Raw genomic sequence first — 14,300 nt, 5'->3', positions numbered from 1 at the left:
TATATATAAATGTATAATTATTTTTTTAGAGAATCATTCCCATTATCTAGGACACATATGTATCTTTAAAAAGGTGGACTCAATGTCAAGAAACGCAATGGTTATTCAGGATCACGGCTAGTAGGATCCTTAGTTACGTGTTAAAGCTTTGTGAATTGAGTGGGGCTGCAACTAACGATTATTTTAATAATCGATTAGTTGCCGATTATTTTTTCGATTAATCGGATAAAATAATAAAAAAACTCAATATGCCTTTTTTTTTCATTTATTTAAAATAATAATGAGCAAACAGAGTGTAAGTGCCGGTTCACACTTGTGCGATGCTGGAAGGCTGCGAATTCGCAGCCTGTTCCCGCATCGCATCTGCACAAGAGGCAGTTTACACTGCCATATGCGATACGCAGGGGGTGTCAATTAAATGTTAACGACACCCCCAGTTTGATCTCATATCGCAGTGCGATCTGACAGTTCGCACAGGATCGGATCGCACAAGTGTGAACCACTGTGCGATCCGATCCTGATGCGGCTGAAAAAAAGGGTCATGTGCGACTTTTGTGCGGGTGCAGTGCGAATCAGCGCACCCGCAGTAGTTTGAACCAGCACTTAGTGCCGGTTCACACTTGTGCGGTTTGCGAGATCGCGTGTAATTCGGAGCGCACTGCTCCTAAATTACATGCGATCTCATGTGCGGATGCGAGTTCAGCCATACACTTTGTATGGCTGAATTCGCAGTGCATCCGCAGCAAACTCGCACATGAGGCATTTTTTGAGCCGCCTCAGGATCGGATCGCACCGCACAGTGGTTCACACTTGTACGATCCGATTCTGTGCAAACTGTCAGATCGCACTGCGATATGCGATCAAACTGGGGGTGTCGTTAACATTTAATTGACACCCCCTGCGTATCGCATATGGCAGTGTGAACTGCCTCTTGTGCGGATGCAATGCGGGAACACGCTGCATATTCGCAGCCTTCCCGCATCGCACAATTGTGAACCGAGCCTTATACCAAAACTTTTTTTTTTTTTTTCCCTAATTAAGCTCCTATATACTGTAAATAATATAATAAATGCTTATCTAGATAAAAGAGTTAATATTCCTTATAAGGTGCAATATTATAATAGAAAAATAAGTGAATAAAAACTTCCATGTCAGCCAAAGATATGAAATAGGGAGCAAAGAAAGACAACCTATATGTGTTATATGGACGTTTATAATCACTTATTTTTCTATTATAATATTGCACTTTATAAGGAATATTAACTTATCTGGAGAAGCTTTTATTATATTTTTTGGCGGGACAGTGCATGGACAGTCACAGGACACTAACTCTAATCTCGGCACTCACGTTCTGCTGCTTCTGTCCTCTTTCCTGCCTCACCTCGAGCTGCTGACTCACTGACATCAGCAAGAGGGCGGAGAGGAAAGGCAGAGAGGAAAGGAGGGGGGAGGAGGGAGGAAGTCACGGAAGTGCAGAGCTGTGAGAGAGAGAGACAGTGAATGCAGCCGGCGGCTTCACAGAGCAGACAGCTTGCTGATAGGCGGGGAAACTTCACAAAGCAGCACAACTAATCGACGGAGCAACTAATCGATAATGACAATCGTTGACAACGATTGTCATTGATTATTATCGATTTAGTCGATTAGTTGTTTCAGCCCTAGAATTGAGCCTTAAGTCTTTTAGGACTTGAGTCTTAAATTTTGGTAAGAATGTCCTCTGTAGACTAATTTCCTGATCTTAGCTGAACAGAAACCAACCTGGTCTTTAGCTGCTATAGAAGAAGGTCCAGTGTGCTGTGTGTTCAGAGATAGCCATTGCCTGTTCCAATGTAAAGATCAATCACCTGACAACTTGTGGTCTTCAGCTTAAAACAGGTTAGGCCATTCTCCTCGGTCTTATTGCCAGTTTTCACCAAAAGAATAGCAGCTCTCTGGATGTTTTTCACAGGTCAAGAGAGTGTAGTTATTGAATTCCCATAAGGTCATTATTTATGAAATGCTACAATTAGCAAATCTAGCACAAAATGATTCCAAAAGGTGAATATTTCATGGAGCATGCATCTTCCCCATCGTAATGCTTAATCAAAGCAACCCCAAACCTGATCAAACCACTAGACCAGTGATGGCAAACCTTGGCAACCAAAATGTTTTGGAACTACATTTCCCATGATGCTCAGCTACACTGCAGAGTGCATGAGCATCATGGGAAAGTAGGTGGTAGATAAACATCTGGGGGGCCAAGGTTCACCATCACTACGCTAGACCATTTGTGGGTGCTTTGTGTGCTGGAGACATTTCCTATTTAGGTATTTGACTCACTGGGTATTTCTGAGGTATGTGGGTACTTTGGGTACCCAAAAAAGTGATCACTGAGCGTAGAACTATGAATAAAACAGATTTGTAATACACCACTAATTGATAAATTCACTTACATTCTCTTTTTTTTCAATGCGTGAACCAATCTGGGAGATTTACCCTTACTTCCTGTTCCAGTGACACGTTCCAAGAATGATTAGACATTAATATTAAATATTGTCAACAAAACACTATAAATAAAAGTGTTTTCACTTTTATTTCTTTCTGTTGACAAGAATTTCTGCTCTTCCTGACACGGTGTCATTAGGACCGAAAGCGACATCGCTAAAAATATAAACTGGGGAAACCCTACTAGCTCTATTCAAAATGAAAAACTATTTTGGATAGAATTGGGCCCTAAACCGACAGCATTCAAAAGTCTAAAAAAAATAAATAAAAACAGAGGTTACCCTTTAAAACCCATTTCTTCTACTGGAGGTCTCCCTGAAGATATTTAAAACTGTCCCCCTGTGTGTTCCACTTGGTTGAGACAGCAACTGGCCAAGCAGAATTTATATTTTCCATACAAATTGCAACAACCATTACAATATTTAATTGTATCGTCTTCGTTTTTAACTAATCAACTACTAAGAAATATTATTGTTTACAAGTTGTAATAAAGAACTAGATGACATAACAGCAGTCAGTCCTGCAAATAGCCACTAGAGGGTAGTATGAGACTGGGAAATGGCCCTTCTATGGTTGTTTCACAAAACTGGATGCAATTATGAACCTACTACTGTTGGTGTTTCTCCTTCTTTCATCTTGTCCTTAAATCCCCTCACTGCATAAGCTTGAGAACACCATCTACTCCTGTTACTGTAATGATTCTCAGAGTTTAAAATTTCACATGCCAAGTGAGATTTTACACTGTTGTCGCAGAGCTCATTCATTTTGGTTTGTGAAAATGACTTATTTCCATCTTTCTGGACTGTCAGAAGAACATGCAGGACGTTACACAGCACAGACACATTCACTGCTGCCAGAAAAGCTTACAATTCACAGACCAGCACAGATTTACATTTAAAAGTGACACCAGGGCCAAAATAAAAATGTACATATGATGCAGTCGGTCGGTAACATTAAAGTGATTGTAAAGTCTTGTTTTTTTATTTGTTGAAAATAAACATGTTATACTTACCTATCTGTGCAGTTGGTTTTGCACAGAGCAGCATTGATTCTCTTCTCGGGTCCCTCGTTGTTGCTCCTGGCCCTCCCTCCCATCGAGTGCCCTCGCAGCAACCAGCTTGCGCTATGGGGGCACCCGAGCCGAGCTGCAGCTCTGTCTCTCCATTCAGACACGGATCTGCCATTCGCCCCCCCCCCCCCCTCTCCTGATTGGCTGACTTTGACAGCCACTGAAGCAAATGGAGCCGTGGCTGTCTCAACAAATCAGAAGGGAGAATTCCAGATTGCCGGGGGACTCGTGGACATTGCTGGAGAGAGATGGGGCTCAGGTAATTATTAGGGGGGCTGGGAGGGCTGCTGTACACAAGGCTTTTTATCTTAAAGAGGAATTCCGGCCTCAAAATCCACTTTGGGCCATCCGCTTGCTCAGTATCACCTAAAAAACAAATGGATAGTCCCGATTTTTTTTTTAATTACTTACCTTGATATTGAAGAAAATAAACTTACCTTTCTTCCACTTCCTTCCTCTTTGGCGGCAGCCCGCGCCGTCACTTTCTGCTTGCATTGATTCCTGGGAGCTGAACATCATCGCTCCCAGGAATCAATGCGCTTGCACCGACCCCGCTCGTTAGTTCCGGTGCAGGCGCGTCATTCCCTGCTAAACAGCTTCTGGGCATGCCCACAAGCTGTGCAGGGATGACGCGCCTGCCCCGAGAGTGACGAGCAGGGCCGGTGCAGTGCATTGTGGGAAAGAAGAGGACGCAGAAGAGGACGCTCCGGCTTCAGCTGCCCACACCTGAGATGGCAGCGCTGGAGAAGAAATTTTCAAGGTAAGTATTTCTTCTGAAAGGCAAGTCCGACCTGGGACAGTTCAGAGGCTAGCCATTGTGAAATGCACTAGCCCCGACTGTCCCGGGGGTATTTTTAGTGAAAAAACATATCCGAGGCTGGAACTCCGCTTTAACGCATTAAGATAAAAAACCTTCTGCCTTTAAAACTCCTTTATTAAAAAAAAAAAAAAAAAAATTGTCTTTAATGTCACTTTAAACGTGTTATACTTACCTGCTCTATGTAATGGTTTTGCACAGAGCAGCCCCGATCCTCTTCTCAGGCCCCCTCCGCTGGACCTCCTAGCTCCTCTTCAGCCAGTGCCCCCCCAATAGCAAGCTGGCTGCTATGGGGGCACTGGTGCTTGCTCGCGCCTTAGCCCTTCTCCATGCGTCTATAAGACATGGAGCTGCGGCTCCGCCCCGTCCCCACTCTCTCCTCATTGTCTTACTGGCAGTGATTGACAGTATCAGGAGCCAATGGCTCCCGCTGCTTCCTTAGCCACTAAGGAATGAGTGACCTGGGAGAAGTTCAGCTCTCGTGCACATCGCTAGATCGAGAGGGAGCTCAGGTCTGGAGTATTGGGGGGGGGGGGGCGCTGCACACAGAATCTTGAGTCCTTAACCACTTGCTGCCCGCCTGCCATCAAATGACTGCAGAGCAGTGCGGCTATGGTTCTGGGATGTCATAACATCGCCCAGGATGGCCGCTCTCGTGACAAAAGTGCCCGGCATTGAAGTGGTTAAAATCCCCTTAACACTTGTTTTACTGAATCCCCTCTGTAATAATTTATTACCTTGTGATCTGGCTAGCAAGTCTCGTTTTCTTCAACTTCCTTTACCAGATCAAAGTTGTCCAGCAAAGGTGGCACTCAGAGGGTTGAAACAAACCATTTACTGTTGGACAGGTGTTCTTACAATGATCAGCTTTTATTCATTTAAGTAAAACCTGTCACAACAAGAAAAAAAAAAAAAAAAAAACATGTTACTGTAACTAAGTATTAGCTAGAGCTGGCTTAAATTGTTAGTCCATCTAAAACTTCGCACGATGATCACTTAGCTGCCATAACTGTACCCACGTACTTGCCTCACTACCTGCCTTGAAAGCCTCTCCAGATCGACCCCCCAATATTCAGCCTTAGGCCAGACCCCCCCCCCTTTTTTTTTTTTCTCCCGTGGTTATTCTTCCTCTCTCTCTATCCTTCTCTTCCCCCCCCCCCCCCCCACCTCTCCAAGACACCCGCAGAACAATTACAAAGGTCATAATGCCTCCGTCTAAACTACCTGATGCTAGCCCCTGATAGGGCCTCTTAATACATGGGATTTCTTACATTGGCTGGTGACCATCCTCTGACCTCTGACACAGCAAGTTCTCCACTGGGGGTGTCGGAACCCAGACTGGTCCACCACATTCCTAAACCTGTTTAAACACCCCAGATTCTGTTCACAGCTGGGATACTCATATATATGACTTTGTATCTACTGTGTTTGTTCTTTCAATTTTTGCTTCCAGGGTGCCTTATTGATCCTTTTATGTGAAGTCTATATGACCATGTTTTACATATTGTGACATTTGTATACCTTCTTCTGGCTTGGTATGCATTGTTTTGGTTTTTGTATTATCCAAAAGGTTTAATAAAATGTTTTGACAAAAAAAAAAACTTCCCTCTCCACTGAATGACAAGGCTTCTGTCCAGGGTGGCTAAGTTTCTCCTTCGTAGTCACAGTGGATGATTGAATGTAGCCACCTTAAAAAAGGAGGTATTTTAAGGGCCGATCAGACGATGGAAAAAAAAAAAAAAGCCTGAAAAACTAATGCAGCCACTACAATGAATGAAAGATACAATAGAAGACACTTTTGTCTTTAGGTTCAGGTATGCTTTCAGTGGACCTTTCGGTAACTCCACAGGTCTGCATAAATTCCTGACGTCACAACAGTAGTAGTGTCATTTTTTTTTAAAATTAAAACGTTTTCCTTGAGCTCCAGTCCAGTGACGTTTCTAGGCTAATATGTCAGCTGTCTGCTGCAAGCAGAAAGTAGCATTTCCTTAGTCTCCTCTCACCCATGATCACACGAGAACAGGAACTTTGAAACAAGCGGTCAGGCTGCAGAAGGGACTGTGTCAAACAAACATAGCCAAGAAATGCACAAACACCAGGCTTTACATCAGACCGGGACAAACTGCAGCCCCCTGAACACACCCAGCCCATTGGTTGTACCTATTTGGTCCTTGATGCCTCCACTGTCACCAATGGTGACTCAAAATTTATTACAAAAAGGGTTTGGCCTGCTTAAGCTGCTTTTACATTCTTACAGATTTCTATGGGAAGAGGAGCCATTCTAAAGCAAACTAAAGCTGGTTAGAACCACTGCTGCCCTTTTGCAGCTTGTCCATTGGTCTATAAATGGCCATTATCACGTGGCTGAGGTCCTCCTGGTTCTCTTTTATATAAAAAAAAAAAAACCTGTCCGAAGCCAAATCTACCCCCTGAGTCTATGCTATGACTTCCCACTGCATTAACTTCACTATAGTATTGCTCTGTGCCCTGCCACCACCAAGTCAAAATCCTTGTGCTGTGAGCTGGCATCTCTGTTCAGGAAGTGACACGGACTCAAAGCTTTCTGAATAGAGATACACAGATACAGCATACAGATAATCTTTTATTCAGGAAACCTCTAGAGTTAGGGTCACTAATGCCAGCTCACAGATGACACCATCTTGGAAATCAGTGGTGGGCAATTCATTTTCTCAAGGTGTTACATGAGAAACTGGGACTGTTGGAGGGCTGAACTTAATTCTGTGCTCTCAATATTAGAATTTGGGCACATTTGTTATTTGAAGCTTTCATTAAACGCAGGACATTTTATCAAAGTGGGCTTTTTAGTTTTTTTAATTCCATTTGCGCTGTGTATAGTACAGAGTTTTACATTATTCATGTATTTTGATACAAAATAGGTGTGCGTTTATATGGGGATAATATAGTCAGAAGCCCGTCTATACAAGCGTTTAAATAGGATATCAAAAAGGTTGAGACATAATAGATCCCAAACAGGCATTTCAACCATGTATTTAGTTAGAGATACCAGTTTTATCACACAGACTGCTCGCCACATTTATAACCCATCCAAGCCGAACCAGTCCTAAGTAACCCTTTTCAAACTGTGGCTCTCTGACATGTTGCAGCAGGTACTGGGACACACCCAGCGTGCAGGCTTAGAAACTGGTATCCCTACCTACTAACAATGCAGGAAAGGCGGTTTATAAAATTGTTATACAACCACTAGGGTCTGGAACACGTACTCTTTAAAAGAGTGTGCTTGATTGCTGGAAACAGGCAGGGATGGAGGGAACAAAGCCTGTTGGCTCCGGTCCATGGCCCATCTCCATCCAAGCGTGCGTTTGGGAGAAGGCAGAGGCCTTGTAAATATGCATTCCTCTGGCATAGGGCCTCGGAGCTTCCAGCTCTCCCTTGGTGCTGGAAATCCGGCAGCAGAACACACAAGGCTGCAACAGAAGAGGAATCACCGATACAGCAGGCATACCTGCGTGTGGCATTCTGAGCCAAAGCTAGCCACAGGCAAATGATTGTGGTTCAATAGACAGGCACAAACTTACTGCCAACCATTTTGAAATAAACTATTATACTATGCAATTCTAAATCAGGATATCATTGCCTTTCTCCACCAAACTCTGCCATCTTCTGTGTAATCCTTACCTGTTACCAGCTTCAGCCCCTTTCAGTAGCTAAACAGCTGAATGCATCTTCTTTAAAACTATGAGCAAGAGGGTCTTATATGTACCCACAGCAAGGCAATCACTGATGGTATGGCTAGAGCTTGGCCATGGAGTTGCTCTTTAAACCTAGAAAGAACTGGCCACTTGCCAACTTTGACAAAATGTCAAAGTTTTCCTACAACAGTAAAATCAGTGTGTATACGCTCAGTAAAGCATGCTTGTTGTGCTCCCTGTAGAACCTAATGGGTCAATCCTTAGTATTATGTAAGTCTTCTCTGATCCTCCCCTTCTTTTACGGTCCCCAATCCATCTCCTGATAGTATAGAGCCTTGGGGGGCACTCTGCACATGATCAGTTTGGTGTGTATTGCTAGAAAGTTTTTTTGGGAGAGATCATGTGATCAGCACATGCCCAATCAGCACTGTCTAGACAAAGGGTCAGGGGTCATGCAGCCTCTTAGGACAGTCAGAGGAGAATAAAAAAAACTCCTCCAAGCTTCAACCAGACACTAACAGAAGTCAGAATACTGCTATATACTGCTGAGAAAAGGTATTTAGCAGTTTAAATTCACAAAAATAATTGCATTTCCATGTTCTGTGTACTGTGAGAGACCAGATATAGTGAATGAAGGCTCCTGGGTTTAGTAACACTTTAAAGCTGAACTTCAGCCTTCGCTTTAGTCTTGCACAGTAGTACAAACGTCTCTCCTGTACTGAAAGTGCTTACTCCGGTTTCATCCCATACTGTAAGCTTCTCACAGTGTGCATTAGAACCTGGAGCAAGTCAGTCTACCTCTTTCCCTTGCTGGAGGACATCCAGCATTAACCAGCCCTTTCCTCTGGAGCCTTACTTTCCCGGCCCACTACTTTCATTTATTGGATTTCAGTTCTTTCAGTCATGAAGGCTCAGCATCCCATGTAGGTGTTAACTAGGGGCGGTCTGCATACAAATGAAGTCTGCCTAGAACAACTACTTCCAAGAGCCAGCCCACGGCTTGCACCAGAGACGGGGGCTCTTGAAAGGAGTACGGAGCAGGGTGCTGTGATGTTTTCAGGAAACCATGTATCGTACCCTGCCGGCCCCTCCCACCAGCCATAATCTGCCTGCATTGTGTGGAGAGGAACAGAGGCTCAGTGATGACTTGAAGTCTAGAATAAGGTACATAATATAGGAATGCTTTTTTAAACATTTAATTATCATGTTGATGAGGCTGGCAGCACAAAGGGCAAAGTATATACAGATTAAACTTCAGCTTTAAGGGAAACAAAAGGCAGTATTTATTATTGAGCCAAGTTTAAAATTTGCTTTATTTTATGAAGCTGCAGAACCATCTTACACTTCCCAACAATCCCTATTCATTTTTGGCTGACCATGAGAACAGAAGCAGAGTTTTACACTCACCAGACTCCTGGGAGTTCAGCACCTCCAAGGCATGCATCATGGCACTTGCAAAAACATTGGCATCTTCTTTGCTCCCGAAATTGAGCCCATAAACTTGTCGTGCATCCCGCCACTGGTGGAAGGTCTGAGTTGCCTGGTTGTACTTCAGCCCCTTAGGAATGGCACAGTTGATCACCACCTTTGGTAAAGAACACAGAAAACAACGTCAGTGAGAATTCCTTACATGTCAGACATTTATTGAAAGCAGAACTTCACCCTAAAAAGGGAAGATCCACTTTAACATCTCCTCCCCCCACCCCACTTTCACTTTTGGAGGAGCGGGTACCTACTTAGCAGGTACTTGCTCCCACTTCTGCTAAGGCCACCTAAGCAATTGAAGCAGAAGTTCTGCCAGGCACTGCCTACCCGCAACCGTCTGGGGCACATCACAGGTCCCAGGAGGCCGTGGGACCATTAATACAGTGCAGCACAGCTCTCATATATGCAGTGGGAAGCCAGCTATGAAGCCACAAGAAGTTACAGCCTGCTTCCCTTAGTAAACATGCCTGTGCCAGGGACCCAAATACCAGTGAAGAACCGGCCCAAGCGAGGACCGTGCTAAATCCCTGGACAGGCGACTTATGTTTTTACAAGTCAGCAGCCACAGTATTTTCAGCTGCTCACTATTTTTTTTTTTTTTTTATGTCTGAAGATGCTCTTTAAAAAAGGAGGACCCGCATGCAAACATTAATAAAAAAAATAAAATAAAAGCAGTACATCTCTATAATACATACACATGCAGTACATAATATATAACTACGTTTTATACTGCAAGTACAGAAAATACTTGTGGATCCTACCAGAAGTCTGGAGTGCTTTTAACTTTCTGTAGTGAGCTGGCAAGACTAGAACAGTGGTCCTCAACCCTGGTCCTCAGGGCCCACTAACAGGCCAGGTTTGCAAGATAACTGAAATACATCCCAGGTGATATAATTTGCTGCTCAGTGATTGCAGTACTCTAGTCTGCATTTCCCCAAGGTAATACTTAAAATCTTCCATTCTTTCACATAAGGGAATGGGTTCTGCAGTTGATCTGGGCTAGGCGGAGGACACCTCTGGTTTCAGCGCATTAGTGGCCATGTTGTCAGCTCACTACAGGAAGTTAAATGCTTACTGGATTTCCAGCATATCAACAAATAAAAATGTCACTACTTGCAGGTTTTTTGAAAAGACAAAAAACTTGGGAAATGTATATCTATTGCAGATATGTCATTAATTTTTTAAGCAATGACATAGGCTTTAAAGAAGATGTGTACACAAATATTAAATTAGAATTTCTGGAGGAGTGGAAGAGGGCTCCAGTGGCAACCTGTGAAGCTCTGATGAACTCCATACCCAAGAGGGTTAAGGCTGGAAAATAAAGGTGGCCACACAAAATATTGACACTTTGGGCCCAATTTGGACATTTACACCTAGGGGTGTACTCACTTTTGTTGCCAGTAGTTTAGACATTAATGGCTGTGTGTGGAGTTATTTTGAGGGGACAGCAAATTTACACTGTTATACAAGCTGTTTACATTGTAGCAAAGTATCATTTCTTCAGTGTTGTCACAAGAAAAGATAAAATAAAATATTTACAAAAATGTGAGGGGTGTACTCACTTTGTGAGATACTATATATGTACTGTGTGCTTATATTGTTTTGCAACAGTTACTTTTTTTGCTCATACAGTATCTCACAAAAGTGAGTACACCCCTCACATTTTTGTAAATATTTTATTATATCTTTTCATGTGACAACACTGAAGAAATAACACTTTGCTATGTAAAGTAGGGAGTGTACAGCTTGTATAAAAGTGCAAAATTTCCCCTCAAAATAACACAGCCATTAATTTCTAAACCGCTGGCAACAAAAGTGAGTACACCCCTAAGTGACAGTGTCCAAATTGGGCCCAATTAGCCATTTTCCCTCCCCGGTGAGATGTGACTCGTTAGCGTTACAAGGTGTCAGGTGTGAATGGGGGAGCAGGTGTGTTATATTTGGTGTTCTCGCTCTCACTCTCTCATACTGGTCACTGGAAGTTCAACATGGCACCTTATGGCAAAGAACTCTCTAAAGATCTGAAATAAGAAATGTTGCTCTACATAAAGATGGCCTAGGCTATGAGAAGATTGCCAAGACCCTGAAACTGAGCTGCAGCACGGTGGCCAGGACCATACAGAGGTTTAACATGACAGGTTCCATTCAGAACAGGCCTCGCCATGGTCGACCAAAGAAGTTGAGTGCACGTGCTCGGCATCATATCCAGAGGTTGTCTTTGGGAAAGAGACCTATGAGTGCCGCCAGCCTTGCTGCAGAGATTGAAGGGGTGGGGGTCAGCCTGTCAGTGCTCTAACCATACATCGCACACTGCATCAAATGGGTCTGGATGGCTGTCGTCCCAGAAGGAAGCCTCTTGTAAAGATGATGCACAAGAAAGCCCACAAACAGTTTGCTGAAGACAAGCAGACTGAAGACACGGATTACTGGAACCATGTCCTGAGGTCTGAGGAGACCAAGATGAAATTAATTTGGTTCGGATAGTGTCAAGCGTGTGTGGCGACAACCAGGTGAGTACAAAAGACAAGTGTGTCTTGCCTACAGTCAAGCATGGTGGTGGGAGCGTCATGGTCTGGGGCTGCATGAGTGCTGCTGGCACTGGGGAGCTACAGTTCATTGAGGGAACCATGAATGCCAACATGTACTGTGACATAATAAAAGCAGAGCATGATCCCCTCCCTTCGGAGACTGGGCCGCAGGGCACTATTCCAACATGATGATAACCCCAAACATACCTCCAAGATGACCACTACCTCGCTAAAGAAGCTGAGGGTAAAGGTGATGGACTGGCCAAGCATGTCTCCAGACCTAAACACCCTATTGAGCATCTGTGGGGCATCCTCAAACGGAAGGTGGAAGAGCACAAGGTCTCTAACATCCACCAGCTCCGTGATGTCCTCATGGAGGAGTGGAAGAGGACTCCAGTGGCAACCTGTGAAGCTCTGGTGAACTCCATGCCCAAGAGGATTAAGGCAATGCTAGAAAATAATGGTGGCCACACAAAATAGACACTTTGAGCCCAATTTGGACATTTTCACTTAGGGGTGTACTCACTTTGTTGCCAGCAGTTTAGACATTAATGGCTGTGTGTTGAGTTATTTTGAGGGGACAACAAATTTACACTGTTATACAAGCTGTACACTCACTTCTTTACATTGTAGCAAAGTGTAATTTCTTCAGTGTTGTCACATGAAAAGATATAATAAAATATTTACAAAAATGTGAGGGGTGTACTAACTTTTGTGAGATACTGTATATATGTCCTTTCACAAGCAATCTCATAAGTCACTTATGTTTTTCAAGTCCCCTCTATTATGGTTCTGACAGCTCAAAATTCTGGATTTTTTGTCAATTGTTTGATTCACTTCAATAGGTCTTCTTACTGCAACCATTTTAGAACATTTATTCTACTGGAATGACTAGTGCCATCAGTCAAGCACAGTCAACATGATTATAAGATAACTGTAACCCCAGTATCATGCTTCTCCTTGATTGTCCAATCAAATTAGGGCTCACTGTGAAAAGGATTGCTGGATCCACACAATACCCTAAGCAAGCCTTTTCTAGCATAAAACTTGGCATATCAGAGGTCTTCCAAACAGGCCACCAAAAATGTGCACCAATGGAAGGAAGGATCAGCAGTCCAAACTGATTGATTGGTTTATAAAAATAAAAAAACACGTTTTGGGGGCCAGAAAAAACTCCCTCTTCAGATATGTTAACTGACGAAGGGGGAGTTTTATTCAAGGAGGGATTTTTTTTTTTTAATGTAAACTAATAAATCAATTTGGACTTCTGCTGGGGTACCCATAGGAGGGTAGTGCCATCTGTTGTGGGCAGCCCAACCTGAGCCAGTCTGCTCAGGACTCTGCATGAGCTCACAAAGTCCTTTCGCCTCTTGGATGCTTTTTATTTTCATTGGACTTTAAATGGCACCTGACACAGCAGCTTTGGTCTATCAGAGCTGCAGCACCTGTGTATATCTGGGACCAATCGCACCTCCTTGCCTCTGCAACCACTTCAGGGCCATCACTAAGATAGGAGCCTTCAGCTGTGGCAGACAAGGTCCATCATGAAACCATAGAATCCCTTCAGCAGCTTACAATGCATGCTCGCTGTAGTAAGCAACTGCTCCAGCTCTCCAACCTTGAACTTACCTTGACCACGTTTTTCACGCAGCTGACAAAAACACATGCCTGCCAATATCTACACATTACAAACAGCCGCCTCCCGCCACCGATAACAAAAGGCAGCTTGAAGGCGGCATTCCTACATTTTTCAGTAGGCCGTGCTTCTGTAACTCCTTCACGCTGATCTGATAAAACACACTGACAGGCAGCACAAGTGAGCCCAGGTGTTCGTGGAGAACAAAGGGGCTCACCTGCCCCAATATAAGAAAGAACGTGGGCCTTTATTCAAATGTGTTCCATTACAGGTCCCCAAAAATAGAGGAAAACAAAACAAAACATTATTGTGGTAAAAGAACTGATAATTTCAGAGCAAACAAATAGAAACCTAAGTTACAATACATTTTTTGACTTGGGTATATCAAATTTATTTTTTTAAAAGACAACTGCTCATTAAGGCTCCTTTCACACAGGCTTTCCGATCCGATCGTCAGTCTTTCAGGTGGACCAGATCAAATGCTCCATGGAGCAGCGAATATCAGCGGAGACATCTCCGCTGACACCCGCTGCTATCCGATCCGGTCCGTGAAATCCAGATGGATGGAAACCCTATTTTCCATCATACTGGAGGATTGGATAAGAACGGA

The 14,300-nt window shown here is 43.6% G+C and overlaps 1 protein-coding gene across 2 annotated transcripts in view; it reads right to left on the bottom strand.

Annotated features, from left to right (window-relative positions):
* ENAH (ENAH actin regulator) overlaps window positions 1-14,300 on the bottom strand; it is a 195,036-nt gene that overhangs the window by 91,397 nt on the left and 89,339 nt on the right. For both annotated transcript variants that reach the window (XM_082251233.1, XM_082251235.1), the window contains exon 3: window positions 9,449-9,626. In XM_082251233.1, the coding sequence (XP_082107359.1) occupies window positions 9,449-9,626 (178 nt within the window). The remainder of the gene's footprint in view (window positions 1-9,448; window positions 9,627-14,300) is intronic.

This window comes from Pelophylax lessonae (assembly GCF_965119305.1).
Source record: "Pelophylax lessonae genome assembly, chromosome: 3".
NCBI lineage: Eukaryota > Metazoa > Chordata > Amphibia > Anura > Ranidae > Pelophylax > Pelophylax lessonae.
The sequence above is the reverse complement of the archived record's forward strand: the minus strand, read 5'-3'. Positions and strand labels throughout refer to the sequence as shown.